Here is a 16,731-nt window from a genome sequence, read left to right as displayed (position 1 = left end):
AACAGTGGGAGGCCTGGCAGATTGACTATATCACACTCCCACGAACACGCCAAGTCAAGTGCCATGTGCTTACAATGGTGGAAGCAACCACTGGATGGCTGGAAACATACCCTGTGTCCCATGCCACTGCCCAGAACACTATCCTGGGCCTTGAAGAGAAAATTTTATGGCAACACGGCACCCCAGAAAGAATAGAGTCGGACAACGGGACTCACTTCCGAAACAACCTCGTAGACACCTGGGCCAAGGAACATGGCATTGAGTGGGTGTATCATATCCCTTATCACGCACTGGGCTCCGGAAAAATTGAACGATACAATGGACTGCTGAAAACTACATTGAAAGCGATGGGGGGTGGAACTTTCAAGCATTGGGATACACATTTAACAAAAGCCACCTGGTTAGTTAATACTAGAGGATCCGCCAGTCGGGCTGGCCCCGCCCAACCAAGACTTCCACATACTGTAGAAGGGGATAAAGTCCCTGTAGTGCGCATGAGGAGTATGTTAGGAAAGACAGTCTGGGTTAGTCCTCCCTCAAGCAGAGGCAAACCCATTCAAGGGGTTGTTTTTGCTCAAGGACCTGGGTATACCTGGTGGGTGATGCAGAAGGATGGGGAGGTTCGATGTGTACCTCAGGGAGATTTGATTTTGGGAGAGAATAGCCGGTGAATTGGGCTGTATGATATTTAACTGCTAAATAACCTGCCAATGCATGTCATTGTATCTACAGTGTCTATATGCCATATCAAGGGTATTATTGTGAGAATTATCCAAATGACTACAGGATGGACTTTTGAAACTGAGCCAAGTACAACAGCGACAGAACTTGAACTGGCACCCAGCAATTTCCTCAAGATCAACATCTTCGACCTGCAGACCAAGGGCATGAGTTGCACCAAATGTACTAGCCACAAGTTCCAGAGGCAGCATACAACAACCCAACATCTCACACCATCTCTCTCTTATCCTGAAGAACTGTTACAACAGATAGAGCCCCAGAATCGATGGACACATTAGAGGGATAGCCCATAGGCTAAAGGAACACCGTGTGTGTGTGTGTGCGAGGTTGGGGGGTGGAGTCCATATACTTATATATATGACAAGGAAAGTAGTAGTGGTTGATTGGAAAATGTAAGATCTGGGCATGATGTAGATGGTATAGAATAAGGGGTGGATAATGTCCTGGGTTCAGCTGGGATAGAGTTAATTTTTACAGGAACCTGGGAGGTGGGGGCATAGCCGGGGCAGCTGACCTGGACTAGCCAAGGAGCTATTCCATACCATGGGACATCATGCTCAGTATATAAATGGGGAGCGGGCCGGGGGGTGGTCTCTGTTTTCGGTGGGGGCAGTGGCGGAGTGTCAGTCCCGGGTGGTGAGCAGTTGCACTGTGCATCACTCTTTTTGTATACTTTTTCATCAGTACCGTTGTTGTTGTTGTTGTAATCTCTTTGTGTTTGTCCCAGTAAACTGCCTTTATCTCAACCCTCGAGGTTCCAGTTTCTTTTTCTTTTCTCTCCTCCGTCTCCTCCCCATCCCACCGGAGCGGGGCGGAGGAGTGAGCGAGCAGCTGCGTGGTCCTTTGTTACCGGCCGGGCTGAAACCACGACACAACTTTATAAGCAGAGAATCTCCACAACAAAACCACAGGGAAAACAGATCTTGAGATCATATCAGCTGTATCCAGTGTAGACTGTGAACATAACTTTGAGAATATGAACCTCAATTTTTATTTATTTGTTAAACAAAAAGGATTCCCACATAAGAACCTAATCTTGACAGGAACCTGAAGTCACACTAGACAATCCCTATCTGTTATTTGGAAAGGCAGAACTTTCCACGAGACAGAAGAAACTGTCTTCCATAGCAGCTGGCTTATTGTCAATTTGAGAAAGCTAACAGCTTCAGAATCCGTTACAACAGCTAAGGAAGGAACCAGAAGGTGGTATAAAGGAACTCTTCATATTTTCAGGACAGAGGCATTTTTTAATTTATTTTTTTTTTTAATAAGAGATAAGCTGACTTCAGATTAACCTTGCTATAATCAGAAAAGCAACTGGCTAATACTCCACTTTAATGTAGTAGGGTGTATTTACACTCAAGAATTCTCACTTTTCTCCTTGCAGGAAACACCTGGACAATATACCTACACCTGTTCCCACAGTTTCTGAAACAAAAATTATAAACTGGTGATCCTCTCTGTTGTACCAAGGTAAGACTTCCAAACTGAGCAACTGCAACTACTCTTACTTAAGACACTGAATAATATGGAGAGTGCATTGCTTCCAGAAAAGGATGCGTAGATCCCTGTCCCTAGATATGTAAATCACCTTTACTCTTCCTCAGTTTCAGTGAGCACAAGGGAATTCAGCACTGGGAAGGATAAAACACAACAGAATACAAAGTAGGTCTCAAAGAAAGAGGTCTGGTAACTCAGAAGTTCTTGGAATAAGGCAGTAATTCACTCCAGTGTGGATGTTTTAGCATACTTGTGCCTTGTTTAGTGCAGAAGCATTGCAGAAGAGCTTGTCTCAATGCAAACTCCCACAGCAAGGAAAAGATATGAAAGAACTCTCTACATAAGTGTGCTAGTGCTAAAAGAAGCAAAGGGGAGGAGAAACAACTGACAGAAGTTTTCTGATGCAGAGGAAAGATGCAAAACATGAAAGAAATCTCACAAGGAGGAAGTAGTTAGACCAAGCCCTTCAGATCCTATGATAATACCCTTGTCTTCCATTAAATATTTTCATATGACACATCAGATTCAACCAGTGCAGAAAAATGACTATATAGAAATGATTTTATTGGATCAGTACCAAAGAATTCTTTACACAAAATTTCCTAGAAAGCAGATGTTTGTTAGTACCAAAAGGAAGATATCACATTTTTTGGACATGTCCCATAGAAAAAAGGAATCTCAATTTTTTCAAATTAGAGTGGTGAGAAAGAATAAGATTAGTGCTTTCTGAAATCTGAACTTTTGGAGAAAAAAACCCTGAAACTTCATAAGCTACACTAGAAGTCTTTGCTAGTATTACTAACTCTGATAATTCCTCGTGCTATTTTGTGACTGCTTTGAATCCCAGAACACTTCTATGCAGTTTTTCCATGCAGATCATCTGAGTGCTTGCCTTTTGTTTCAGCATATTCTGTTTACCATCTCGATACCTAGAACACCTTTTAGGAACGTTTTCCTCACAAGACATCTGACTTCTGGATTACGGGACTCAATTCAACTGTTGTAACATCTGCTAAAAAGGTAATTTCAGAAGAGGAAGTTGAGGAACAAAACACTCTGACAATAAAAAGATAAGCAAGCCATGTTGCTGAGATAATGGCCTCAGAATGGCAAAGTACACCTACTGTATATATTCATATGCTGAGAACTGACATGCCCTATATCACCACAGTAACTGAAAACTTTTCCACAGCCTCAAATAATAAGGCATATGCATGGCACAGTAAAATCAGATGTTATTTAAAGACAGAACTTAGTTCCTCTGCTGTTATATCCCAAGAAATGCATTCTGTTCCTTTAAAGTAAAAGTTTTCTTTAGAATAAGTTGGGTAATACTATGAATTACAGCTACCAATTAAATGACAACAGCTGCTGACATGGGATCCAAGGGCCAGCTTCTCCTACACAGACCAAGGGATTAACAACCTGACAGTAGTACATATTGTGATAATACTGTATTTCTGATGACATACAACTTTTCACACTATTTTAAAATTGGATAACAGTTTTAAATTAAGACTTAAAGTGAAACCTGGATATGGCCACACAAAAGACGAAATGGTGCTATATACAACTTTGAAAACATGTAGTAAAGTTAATAAACCATTTTATTCTGAAATACGTTGAATTCTCTTCTCCCTAACAAGCCATGAAAGTGACCCTCGTAATACAGAAAAATGCCAGAATATTAGAAAGGGAAAAAAATAATTCTAGTAAGAAAATCAGAAGGAACATTTAGAACAATTTAATTCAAATAGGTTTTAAGAATTATTAATAGACATAAAACTGTTAAAGACAATATGAAATGCCTACCCCTTAAATGATATGCTGATCAGCATAAAAATTTTAGTTATCTTCAGCAGATTTGGATTAATATCATAATACTGAATAAGCTTTATGAGCTTTTGAGCAAGTTATTTTCCAGTTCATTTTTGACAGAAGAGGAGGAAAGACTTAATATACATTAATCCCTGGAATAGACATATTCAACTTGGTTATCTTGGCAAGATAACACCTCTAGCTGTGAGACCTAGTATCAGTTTAATTTAGCATTAAGGGGGGAAAAAAATGCTTTCATTTTTGTTTAATTTATGCTCATGCTCAAATTTTAATTGAGGGGGGTAGCAATCATAGAATCATTAAGGTTGGAAAAGACCTTTAAGATCACTGAGTCCAACCATTAACCTAGCACTGCCAAGTTTACCACTAAACCATGTCCCCAAGTCCACATCTACATGTCTTTTAAATACCTCCAGGCATGACTCAACCACTTCCCTGGGCAGCCTGTTCCAATGCTTGACAACCCTTTTGGTGAAGAAATTTTCCCTAATATCCAATCTAAACCTCCCCTGGCACAACTTGAGGCCATTTCCTCTTGTCCTATCACTTGTTACTTGGGAGAAGAGACCGGCACCCACCTCACTACAACCTCCTTTCAGGTAGTTGTAGTGAGCGATAAGGTCTCCCCTTAGCCTCCTTTTCTCCAGGCTAAACCACCCCAGTTCCCTCAGCTGCTCCTCATAATACTTGTCCTCTAGACCCTTCACCATCTTCATTGCTCTTCTTTGGACAGGATCCAGCACCTCAATGTCTTTGTTGTAGTGAGGGGCCCAAAACTGAACACAGTATTCAAGGTGTGGCCTCACCAGCGCCAAGTAAAAGACGTAAGAGAACAAAGCACCACAGTAATTTTAAGACAGACAATACTGACTACACCACGCTATAGAGACCCTTTTCTCTAGGCTAAGTTGCAAGCTGATGTTACTATACTGGAACCATGCACAGAATACTAGAAAGAAATTTAAAGCCAGATTCCTTCTCCTTTGTTAACTGTTTTGCCCAAAACTGGGAGATGGAACTTGATGAGTGAGACAGTACATGACCCAGAGCCCCACACAGAACATATCCGGTAGGGCGAGAACTTCCATTACATTTGGTGTGAGCAGAGCTTTCTGGAAAGTAACTAACTAAATGAATATGACTTTTTTTGCTGACAGAGCATTTCCTTAGCCTGCAGTCTATGACAGCTACATTTGAAAAGGCATACAGAAGCTGTGTTTTCAAAGACCTATCACCTACCTTTTTTGTCTTGCATACACATATACGTATATATACTATACGCACACATACATAGACAACAGTTTACATTACAAGGCCAATTAGAATCTGCATTTTGGACTCATTTTGTCAACTAGGGTGAGCTGCTTTGTAGATAGTGTAGCTCAAAGCTTCTGTATACACTTGTATACAAACAATACTAAGGCTTTTGTTTCCAAGTCACAGCGTTTCCTCTCAGAAAAACTCAAGTCCAAATAGATGTCTGTAAGACTCTAAATTCCAGCTGCCTCCTTCCTATATCCGGTGGGACAAAATTCCCCTTTGTATCAACTTCTTGTTTATTGCATTTTTGGCTGGTTACCTCCAGCTCTCTATTTTTCAGGTGGTGACTCTGTTAAGAAAGTCCTGGTATAGCATACATGTTAAGCTTATTTTGACAGAAACGTGACTTCACATTTGAAATAAAATATATTATAAATACCTTTTAATAATAACTATTACTCATTCAACACTAATACACTATACTTACTACCTTAAGAATACACAATGCAATAGGATAAATGTTGGAATTTTTTTTTAGTTGTGGACCTGAGACAGCAATTGGATTTCTCATTTATCTTTAGCTAAGCATATACCTACCTGTAGAAATATCTGCTAAGCTTAAGTGTGATCCTGTTAAGTTACACAAATCATACAATTAATACATCATTGTGACATTTCAGTAAATGTGATTTTTTTTGATCAAAAATACTCTTAGTTTGTATTAATTGTCATATTTTTGGCTAATTACACATTTTAATGCACAGCTGAAAAAATTCAAATTTTGTTTTGATAATGAGATTGCTTTCATCTCTATTTCTGAATTTAAGACAATTTGAAATTAACAAACCTCTCTGGCAATGTTACTCAGAGCTTCATCTTCTGCCGAAAACCTGTCTTTCACTGGAGTTCTCTTCCGTCCTGATCCAGGAGTTCCCATTTTTATTCTCTGGTTCTGTATTGGCAAAAACAGATGGGAAAAAGCTCATTTTTCAGATCTAGAATTAAAACTAAACAAGCAATTCACACCCCAAGATGTGATAAATTTTCCAATTCTTTAGCTATATGATACTCCAGAAACCTACATGCCATTAGCACAAATTTCTCCAGTAGTTCTATTTCTGGGAAAACTTTATCACAAAAACTTGCAGCAGCTTTATAGAATACCACTGCATCCTACAAGGCGCACACACAGCATTTTTCTACTGAACAGAACCCATCAGTTTACCTACAGCTTCAAAGTTATACACAACTGTCAAGCGCTCCTTGCTCAATGACAATACCTATGTACCCTGTCACTTTTCACAACACCTAAAAGTAAGTATCCATATAATTTTATGAACGTGAAGAAAACCTATAGGCAGCAATGTGTTCAAGAATTAAACTTACAGGATCATAAGAGCTCTCTCCAAAACAGAAAAGATAGATTCAGCAAACTTTTCAAAGCACCAAAGCAGGGAGGTGAGGCTTATTTACGTTTTAATGCAGCTGTTCTCGTTCAGCTGCAACTGAATGAGAACAGCAGTCGTCTTCCAAAGTAGAAGTTTTACTATAGTAGAAGTAAAGACATTTCTAGTCAAACATTCTTTTGCCTAATGAGATTCCTAATTTGGGAAATGGAGAACCATACTAACATCATATACCCAGATTAATACATACAGTACCCTCTTAGTCTTCTTCCAGAAACTTCTGTTATCAATTGCAAGAATATAAAAATCACCACCAAACCAAAACATAGCACATACAGCCACAGACAGCAAACCATTACTCAAAAAATAATCTAAATTAGTTTTTTCAAATATCCTAAAGAAACCCTACTTCGAGACATCCAGGTCTTTCCAAATGTCAGATCAGAATTTGGTGGTAGTCCAGCTATTTGATATAAATGAGGTAAGTGTCCCACACAGGGAAAATGCCTTATTTAGAACAAAATTTTCTTCACGCAAATAGAAAAGGTCTAGAAGGGAACTACTATTGGCTATCCTTTTGCAACTGAACTGGTGCAAGAACCATCTTTCATACTGGGTCTAACCAGCAAACATTCAAGAATTCCTTACAGTTTAATCAAAGGGAGAAAAGTGACAGCGGTATTCTTGTGCGAGCACAGTTTTTACTTTTATTTTTATACAGCAATCACAAAGCCAAAATACACTGGGGTACTTTCTGGCACTAAAAGATACCAAGTAGCTTCACAGCTTTTTTTTTTTTTTTTTAAATTTTAGCTTCTACACTTCTTCCCTCCTCCATAAGTCTATCCCACTAGTCCTCTCTTTTCCTTGCAGGCAGGAAGTTTTTTATTCTGCTTCAAATTCTGCAGGTATTTTACTACTCTTTATGTGCTTAGGTAAGGGAAATAGAATATTTGCTGATGAGAGAAAAGACAACAAAGACTTGAAACTGGATGTCCCTCTTAAAAGCTCCTGCATAGGACAGATGTAGCAGTTATGCAATAATCTTACTCCCAGTTGCTATTCTGAGACCAAAACTAAATATACTCAATACTTCAGGTACACAACAACTCCATTGTGTAAAAAACCTTAAAGGAGAGCTTGCAGTGTTTGCGGACAAGCAGTAGAGGAATAAAACCACAGTATCTGAAGGGGCCAGAGAAGATGCAGTTCTATTGTCCAGTAATGAACCCACTCCTGATGGAGAAGAGCGGACATAAGTATCCCCTGGATTTCATCCATTCTTCCACAGGCTGCTCATTAATTTTGTAGCGCAGAGTGGTTGGATAAAATAGATGCATTTGGACCAACACACAGGATTCGCCTGCCAGGAAGTGTTTTCACCATCTGCCTCTGGCTCATGGTTCAATTTATTTTTTTACTCCCCCGCAACACGATTTTTTTGCTTGTTTTGGCTTTAATTCTGGTACTAGGTAGCAGCACACTTTCAGGAAGAAATATAAGGTTCCGGCCTTGTATCAGAGATTGGGATGGGTCTTGGAAGTAGGACAGCAGACCTCAAACTCAGGGTAAAGGGAGACTGAGATAAGGCCTGGGACAAGTATTGCCACTTTTAATCCACTCCGTAAGAGTCTGTCTTTTTAGTCTTAAAAAGAAGCAAGCAAACTTACATGTTATACTCAGATTAATTTCAACATATACATGCAGAAAGCAGTTTGGAGATCTCTGTGGCAAAGGTTTAAGCTCAGAGCTACAGGTTGCTGCCCATCTTCGGAAGAAATGTCTCCAAAAATCTGCATCTTTTTTCAGTAATTCTTTCTGGCTGACTTCAAATAAGAAAAGCATGTAGGGGCCAAAGCAGAAGTTGCATCAACACAAAATAATACACCCTTACTACAGAAGTTTTTTCACAAGGTTATATATTAGCCAAAAAAAAAAAAAAAAAAAAAAAAAAAAAAAGAAAAAAAATCAGGAAATTATGTTATCACAATAGATCAGCTCATGTAAACAACAGAACACAAACCTAGCTACTAAAAAAGGTCACTAAGCGCGAAATGAAATTTTTTTAATTTGTATGTTGAGGGTTATATTTCTTAACTAAATTATTACCACATTAGTAAAAACTGCACAATAACTGCACTTGCCATAGACCTGAACTGCATTTGTGGACATCCTTTAAACAACATACCACTTCTAATACAGAACTAACTTTGGTTTGTTAATTCAGTGAGATTCTCTTAGCTGGCAGACAGATGCAAGGAATTGAATGTAATAGGTTATATAGCTATTTTTAGTATACCTACATTCAGACTGACAGTAAGTACTAACGTATATATGTAGTGAATTTTTTAAAAAATAGATGCTGATGCTTTAAATGAGTAAAAAGCACTTCATCTCAGTCTTGCTGTAGCATAATTGTGCCAAAGTCACTGTGGAGGAAGGTGAGTGTGGCACTCCTGTCAGCCATCTGCCACGCTTCTCACCTAGGATGAGCACAGAACTCCTGACTGAGCCCAAACCCAAAAAACAGGAAGCAGGGACACGTTACTTAGAAGATATACAGACACGTTGTCTTTGCCTACGAGGAGAAGTTAGGCAAGCCAAAGCTCAGCTGAAGTCAAAACCAGCAAAGGTTGACAGGGACAAAGAGGAAGGCTACTGTTGGGCCATTGCTTAGCGACATGGGGCACAGAGTGGGGAGTGCTTGCAAGGCCCACCCTTGGCAAAATAGACTGGATAATATCAAATGTGAAGATAAGAATTTTTGTGTGTGCGAATCAAATGTGCAAAATTGTCTGACAGAACCTTTGCCCAAAACTGGTCATGTTGAAGAGCAAGAGGATCATCAGTTAGATTAAACAGTAACTAGGGAATTAGAAAGAAATGTTTGAAATAAAGCAGTCCTCTTGAAAAGAAGCATAAAAAATATGAAAGTCTGTACCAGTGGGAGAGACCTTGGAGAGGAAATGGCGTCAGTCAAACCCTGGTTTGACACTGCCAGAAGTCACCCCGCTAACTCCATCATGGCATCTGTCCAGGCCAGACAGCACAGCACCCCTCCCAGAGGATGCAAGGTCCTGCACTCCAGCTGGCAGGTGGTCCGTACAGGGTGTAGCAAGGGAGGATAACCCACACCTTAGGTGCACGAACCCAAGATTGTGAGGTGCACTCTCACTGGCACATCCATTAGGACATTGCAGGGAACAGCATAAGTACGCACAAATCTAGAGAACTCACATCTCCAAGAGGAATCATGTGCAAATAGGGGACCCTGAAGTTGAAGAACAGAGGCATGTTAAACATTAGCCTAGAGAGGTTGTGAAACATCCAGCCCTGAGGATATTCAAAACTTGACCGGACAAGGCTCTGAAAAACCTGCTCTAATTGACCATGCTTTGGACAAGGGGTGACCTCAAGAGTTTCCTTCCAAAATAACAGACTATATGATTCTATAGTTGTTATTGCTGCCAGCTTTGAAACTAAATCTCAATATAAGCTTTCTTTAATAAGATGTTTTAACATGTCTTCAAGGGTCTTGTCACAATTTCTTCCATTCCATTTAACTTTTGAGCTGATGTTTGTCAGAGTATTTTATGTCTTGCTATACAGTTCAGTACTAAAGAGATTTAGTCCTATTGCTAACAGACTAATTAGTCTAATACTAAATGCATCATTATGTTACTTCTCAGAAAAATGTAAGGTGCCAAATATTTCACATACATGCAGAAATATTTCATAGGTGCTTTACTTGCTATTTACAGGAAAAATTATTTTGATGCAAGTTATAAAGAATTTAACATATGCTGTAATATTACGATTTTCACAGAAAATAACTAAAGACTACCCCAAAACAAAATACGACCACACAAAGAACAGTTTGTTACACTGGCCTTCCTAAACTATAAAAGATAATAAAAGGAAAGTACATTATAATCTGCTGCATTTACAGTTCAGAATTCCTGAGTCACAACTATTACATGTTTATTTCTTACTGTAGGCTGGGTTACACATTGTATTACATGACTGATGAAGTGATATCCTGTTGTATTTCATTCCCAAAACCTGAAATAACTGAAGCCCCCAAACAAACAAGAAGATCTGTGAGGAAATCCCTCAAGTTCCCTCTTACCCATCGGCACTTCAGACATATATAAATTTTATCTCTTCCTCAAGTCTTTGCTGTCTACTCTTCTTCTTCCTACCTTCTGACTAAAGGTAGGAAAAAGGTTTGTTTCTTTTTCACCTCCTAGAAAAAAAGTGTAACCTGTCTTACATAAAACAGAAGCTACACTACAATTTAAGGCCCTATTACTCACCACCTTCAATGGCACCACCTGTTCTGATGCCTGGGTCTATGCCAGTGTATTTGGCATCACATACATGCAAGGCATTCAGATACTACAGTGTGAACACGCTATAAATAAACAGACTGAAACTCTCTTTTTCTCTTTCAAGAAAGACTACAAGACAATTAAAATTCACCTGTGTAGAAACAATTTTCCCAGTTAATACTAGAATATAAGCCAGCAGCCCCTGCATTTGAAGTCCAAAGCCACAAACACAGTAGTTTATATCTTTAAAGTAAATTCTTTAAATGCTAAGGAGTTGCTCCTTTTGCCCATAACATCCAAGCAAAGTTTCTTGCTATTTCAGTTGTCCACTTGCAAAGTTAACATTTTTATCTGCTACAGACCTTTAAACATTTGAATTGAGTGGACCATAAAAGGAGGTTCTACAGAATACTGCAATAGCACTAACTGCCTCTTCTGCTGAAAAGTGTTATCTTTGACATGCAATAAGACAGATAAACGCTACTGGGAAGTTGCTCATTATAAAATATCATCTGAGTGTAATTTCACAACATTAGAGTACATAAATACCTAGGTTTGTCACAGAATTTTATCTGTCTCTTAACAACCAAGATGTAGCACTAGGCATTTTCTCATCAAACCCCCAAAATCTCACAGAATACTTAGTAACAGTCCATGTGATCAATTTCAGTTATAAGTTGATTCAATTCCATGTAGTGGCTAGATCCTTTGATTTCATAAGAACAAAAAGGCAATGAAGCCAGTGGGAGAGGGCAACATTAACACAGAGGAAGGCTGGAATTTCTTGACATCAAACAGCCTAAAAACCTAAAAGAAAGAATCTGAATGAAGGTTTACTTGGACAAATAATGTTGGAAACACATTAATAAATAAGGAGGGTGAATGTAAGAAGCCAGAAAAAAAGAAAACATTGCTCACCAGCAAACCAATCACAGATTGTTGATAAAGTACAAACAGTAGTAATCATTTTCATTTTTGACAGTTCCACAAATGTGAAATATACTAGAAAAATATACTTGTGAAATATACTAAAAAGAGTAAAAGCTTTTTTCAAATACCTAACTAAAAAGAAAGATTTAAGAAGCAGGAGTGCTATGCAGTGATGATGGAGTTGAAATTGAAGAATCTGCATATACTTTATAAGTTAACTGAACACTTGCTCATTACTTCAACGAATGAATAGTGCTGATGAGTGAAAATATGGAAGCTACCATACCTGCAATTAGAGCAAAGTTCTAAAAGTTAATGTGCTCAGAAGAACGGTGGAAAACCCAATCCAGCTATTTTAACGAACTGTCTCATGAAATTGCAGCTCTAGCAACACAAAGCTACAAACAACCCAGAGGTATTATTACTGCAAAACAGCAGAAGTAGCATTCATATTTGAGAAGGAGCAGAAAGAATCACATTGGAAATCACAATCCTATTTGCTTAACCTTCAGTGCTTTGTCAAAGCAAACTCTAAAGGAGACACAGAAATAAGTGGACATAGAATAAAAATACATGACTTGAGTTAAAAATACACAAGACAAACATAAGTCTTCCCCAGAAGAATGCCCCTATACAAGGCTATGCTCTTTGGAATTAGCGTATCTGTCCATGGGCTCAAAAGCACCCAAGAAAGAAAAGGAGCTGCATGATCACAGTGTGACCATGACCCAACAAAGGAGTGTGTGGGGAGTGAGAAAGGAAAGTAAAAAGGGTTTTAATGCAAGTAGTTTTAAGGATTCATTTAGAATTTTCATTCAGAATAACCTTGTTCAGAAAAAGATTAACTGAAACTAGAGCTATTGCAAAAAAGAGCTGCTAATATGAGTAAAAGAGCCTAACATCAAAGGGAAAAAGCAAGACTGGGAAGAACATATAATTACTGTCTGCCAAAAGATTACTGTTCTTACCACTATGATGGAGGCAAAGTTATTCCAGTTTATGAATAGTGTTTCCATTTTAAAAAAAAAACCTGTTCATCTCTAATCACAGCTCCCTTCAGAAACCCGTTGGCACAAAGTTTCTGCTTTGAGTGGACAAGCTCATGTCAGCTTCTTCAAGAAAAAGTTACGCTTTGTATAATCGACAGTTAATCCAGTACAAGCTGACAACTGCACAATCTACCCCTTTAAGGCAGTATATTTGCAGTTTATTTGCCTTTTTAAAATCTGAGAAATACAACTTCTTACAAGTTCATGGTGTTTAGCAATAGAAAGACAATTCCTTAGAGGGGGTTGAAATCCCTCAGTTTGTTGGTGTTATGGAGCTGTAGATGAACAGTAAGTCACCAGTTAGGAATCAAAAAGCCATTACACAGTCCTCAAAAGTGCTGTCTGATGAAGCCATAAAGTGTAGCCATGCCTGGTTAGTGTTGGTAAACTGAAAGCAATGCAAGCCAGTAACTGTACAAATGTATCCTGTAGCCCTGTAGAACCACCAGGCACCTCCAGACCCACACCTAGCTATCTTTGGTGACCTTCTTCAGTCTTTGCAAACTACCAAAATTCCAAGACAACATCATGCAGTGATGCAGCTTCACGTAGTGGCACTTACTTTACGAAGTATGAGTTCTCTGCCATTCAGTTGCTATGAACTGCACTTAGAGACACCATTACTCCACAAAATAAAACATTACCTACAAGATATTATCATCAGAGACAAGAAGCATCTGCAAAGCTCCTATAACGGTCACTCCCTAGAGGATTTCTCAGGGCACAATGTAAAGCATATCTAGGTTTCAGAAAAGGAGTGTAACACAGTTGGACTTTTCTAGAATCAGTGCTGCCATAAATGCTGAAGATCCAGGAACAAACTAAGAAATCAAGCGCGATTTGAAAATATGAGGAAATGACAGTACTATAATGAGCACCAGGAAAAATGACAGGAATGCATAATAAAAAGCTGAGTATCCTTTCTGTCATTTTGCAAAAGAATGATTCATTACTCATCAAAAAAAAACCCAAATCAAAACACTGCTACTATATTGAGGCTCCATTTTTTAATGAAACAAACAGAGAGCCCTATGGTAACAACCCACGTTCAGTAACAAGCTGCAACTATTTAAGATATTTTTCCATTACCAATTTAATACACTCCTACACTCTTTTCTGCTACTGCTACAGTTACAGTATAACAAAGAAAAGCTACTGAAGCAAGCAGGACAAATTCTCCTGGGTACCCCCTTAGAGCTTTCTCCACCTGCTGTTTCTTCGATCAGCTGACATCACTCCTGCTGACTAGCCCTCTGCTGAAGTAGCAGGCTGGTAGGCTTAGAAATGCTTCTTCTGACCTGGCCAGCTGGGAGGTGTCCCTTCATCTCTTCCCTTGGAGCAGCTCTAACTCTGCATGCCTAATACAGACAAACATCAACTTTATCATCTTCACAAGCAGACAGCACTATTTACATGAACTATTTTCAAGGACATGTGATGCATAAACACAAACTGTCCATTACATACACTTACATGGTATCTACTTTCCAGATATTCACGATAATAAATTTGGCTTACTTTCTCAGAAAGCATCTCTAATCATTTTTTGTAGCACTACTGGACTGTACTGCCCCACAACTATCACCACACCTTCACATGGGGGATCTTAGAAACACAAACAACAACATAGTACCAAATCTGTTACTGCTTTCTAATCCTCTGCTGGCATTATATACCAGAGATATTCAATCATATATATGACACCAATCTAGGTTTTTGCAGGTACATGTACATGACAGCTTGTGCACTATGTGAAAGTCTAGACCTTAACATGTTCTACAGATCCCTACTACTTGGAGTCCATTTTAAACAGCACTTTCTAAAAGTTCACAGGTGTTAAAGTATGACGGCATCTTCTAAGACAAGAAGAGTCATTACAAAAAAAAAAAAGAAAAAAGAAGCTCCATTGGAGTCAGTTCATAAGAAGTACCAATGTTTAGGGCAACAGGCTTAAACCTGACACATTTCACACAACTGTCTTCTATTCACAAGTTCTCAGCTACAGCCAGGAATTCAGTTCAGGTAAGACTGACTTCACACGCTAAGGTAAACATCACCAAACCCAAGTAACACAAAACAATGGAAAAAGCATGTCATGTACATCAAACTATTTTGTACTGTAGGAGCACCTTTCATCTGTTCTTACATCATCACTAAGCAATTACATTAAGCAAAAAAACAGATGTATATTAAGAAGATAACTGTTTCTGGGGCCCAATACATTTAATTACATTCAAGACACAATGAACGTTTAAAGAACTCACCAGACAAGCATTGATTTAATCTTACAGGAAACTTGTAACACAAACACCCCACACATCTCCAAAGGTGTTTGATGCCAATACTGATACTTTAAAGGGATAAAACTGATCCTAGACCTTCCTAGTTTCAAGCCAAAAAAGTCTGTAAATCTGCCTAAAACAAGGGAGTCACTAAGTAAATCATACAAATTCAACCTAGTACTACTTCATCTGCAAAACGTTTTCATTATCAGTGAAATACATAACACTGCCCTTCAAAGTGTCATGCTAGGATTCACACTGGAAACCACTTCGAACACACAGAGCTGATCACAGCCCAGAGCTGGTTTTGGGCTCCTTCCAAAATCATGAATGTTCCCATCTCCCTTATCATCAGCAACAGTCTCTTTACAATTATAGCAGCAGGGCATACTAAGAATAAAAAAATAAACGTGCTCTGAGATAAGAAAAATTTAAAAAAGCCCGAGTAAGCATCAGGAGGCCTGACTGAACCCTACCACAACTCTCTACCGAGGGGGGCACGCCCTGCTGCTCTGGGGAACAGCAAAGCTGCGGTACCGTGCTTCGAGGAAGTGCGAGACAGAAAGGCACCGAAACACACACAGCTGTGATTTCAGGACATCTTCCTTTCTCTCCCTCCCCCTCATTCCGCCGTTTCCACTCAGAACCGAGGCGCGAACGGCAACTTCCCACAGGCCTTGCGGGCCGGGGGCGAGGCATCGAGCCCGGCGGAAGGGCTCGGGGCGGCCCCGGCCTCCCCCTGCCCGCCCGCGTCACGTCTGACAGCGGCCACAAAGACAGGGGCCGCGCACCGCCGCCCCACGCCGCCGCCGTAGTCGCTTCCCTTTCTGTTCACCTACCTGACGAGGGAGCCCCGGCTGAGCCGCCGTGCCCTCCCCGCTTCTCTAAACCCGAAGAACCGGGTTCCCACTCTGCTTCCCCGCCCCGTCCGGGTTTGTATGCATATGACACCCCCGCCCCCCGGCCCTCACCCTCTTCTTCCCGGGCCCCAGGGAGCCTTACCTGCGGGCCAGCCTGCCGCAGTACCGGAACGCCTTAACAGGGAGGGGGGGGGGATTTGTTTCACTCTCCCCTCCTCCCCCTTCCACGGGTGCGAGGAGCCCGTGGGTCCCGGAATCGCCTCAGGCTCTTTCCTTCCCTCACTCCCCACGCCCAGAGCCCAAGGAACAGAGGCAGAAGTCGCCCCAGCGAGCGCGCTGCCCGCCGGGCACAGACCGTCCAGGGGCCGCGGCAAAGGCAGCGGCAATCTCACTTCACCCGTTCCCCCCCTTCCCCGTGAGGGGCCGCAGGAACCGAAGCTTTAGGCAAAGACGAGCCGCACCACTCCAGGCCGCCCTCCTCCCCTACCCTCCCCGCCCCGCCCTCTTGCCTCCTCCCCTTCAATGCCGGGCGG

General features: G+C 40.4%; 1 protein-coding gene across 5 annotated transcripts in view; it reads right to left on the bottom strand.

Annotated features, from left to right (window-relative positions):
* LRRFIP2 (LRR binding FLII interacting protein 2) overlaps window positions 1-14,376 on the bottom strand; it is an 86,969-nt gene extending 72,593 nt beyond the window's left edge. For 4 of the 5 annotated variants that reach the window (XM_049817533.1, XM_049817535.1, XM_049817534.1 and 1 more), the window contains exon 1: window positions 6,188-6,292. In XM_049817533.1, the coding sequence (XP_049673490.1) occupies window positions 6,188-6,277 (90 nt within the window). In that variant the 5' untranslated portion in view covers window positions 6,278-6,292. Of the gene's footprint in view, window positions 1-6,187; window positions 6,293-14,354 lie in introns of those variants that run through there. The other variant, XM_049817537.1, reaches the window with a different exon arrangement.
* Window positions 14,377-16,731: the final 2,355 nt, after the last annotated feature.

Source organism: Accipiter gentilis, chromosome 14, assembly GCF_929443795.1.
Source record: "Accipiter gentilis chromosome 14, bAccGen1.1, whole genome shotgun sequence".
Lineage (NCBI taxonomy): Eukaryota > Metazoa > Chordata > Aves > Accipitriformes > Accipitridae > Astur > Astur gentilis.
The sequence above is the reverse complement of the archived record's forward strand: the minus strand, read 5'-3'. Positions and strand labels throughout refer to the sequence as shown.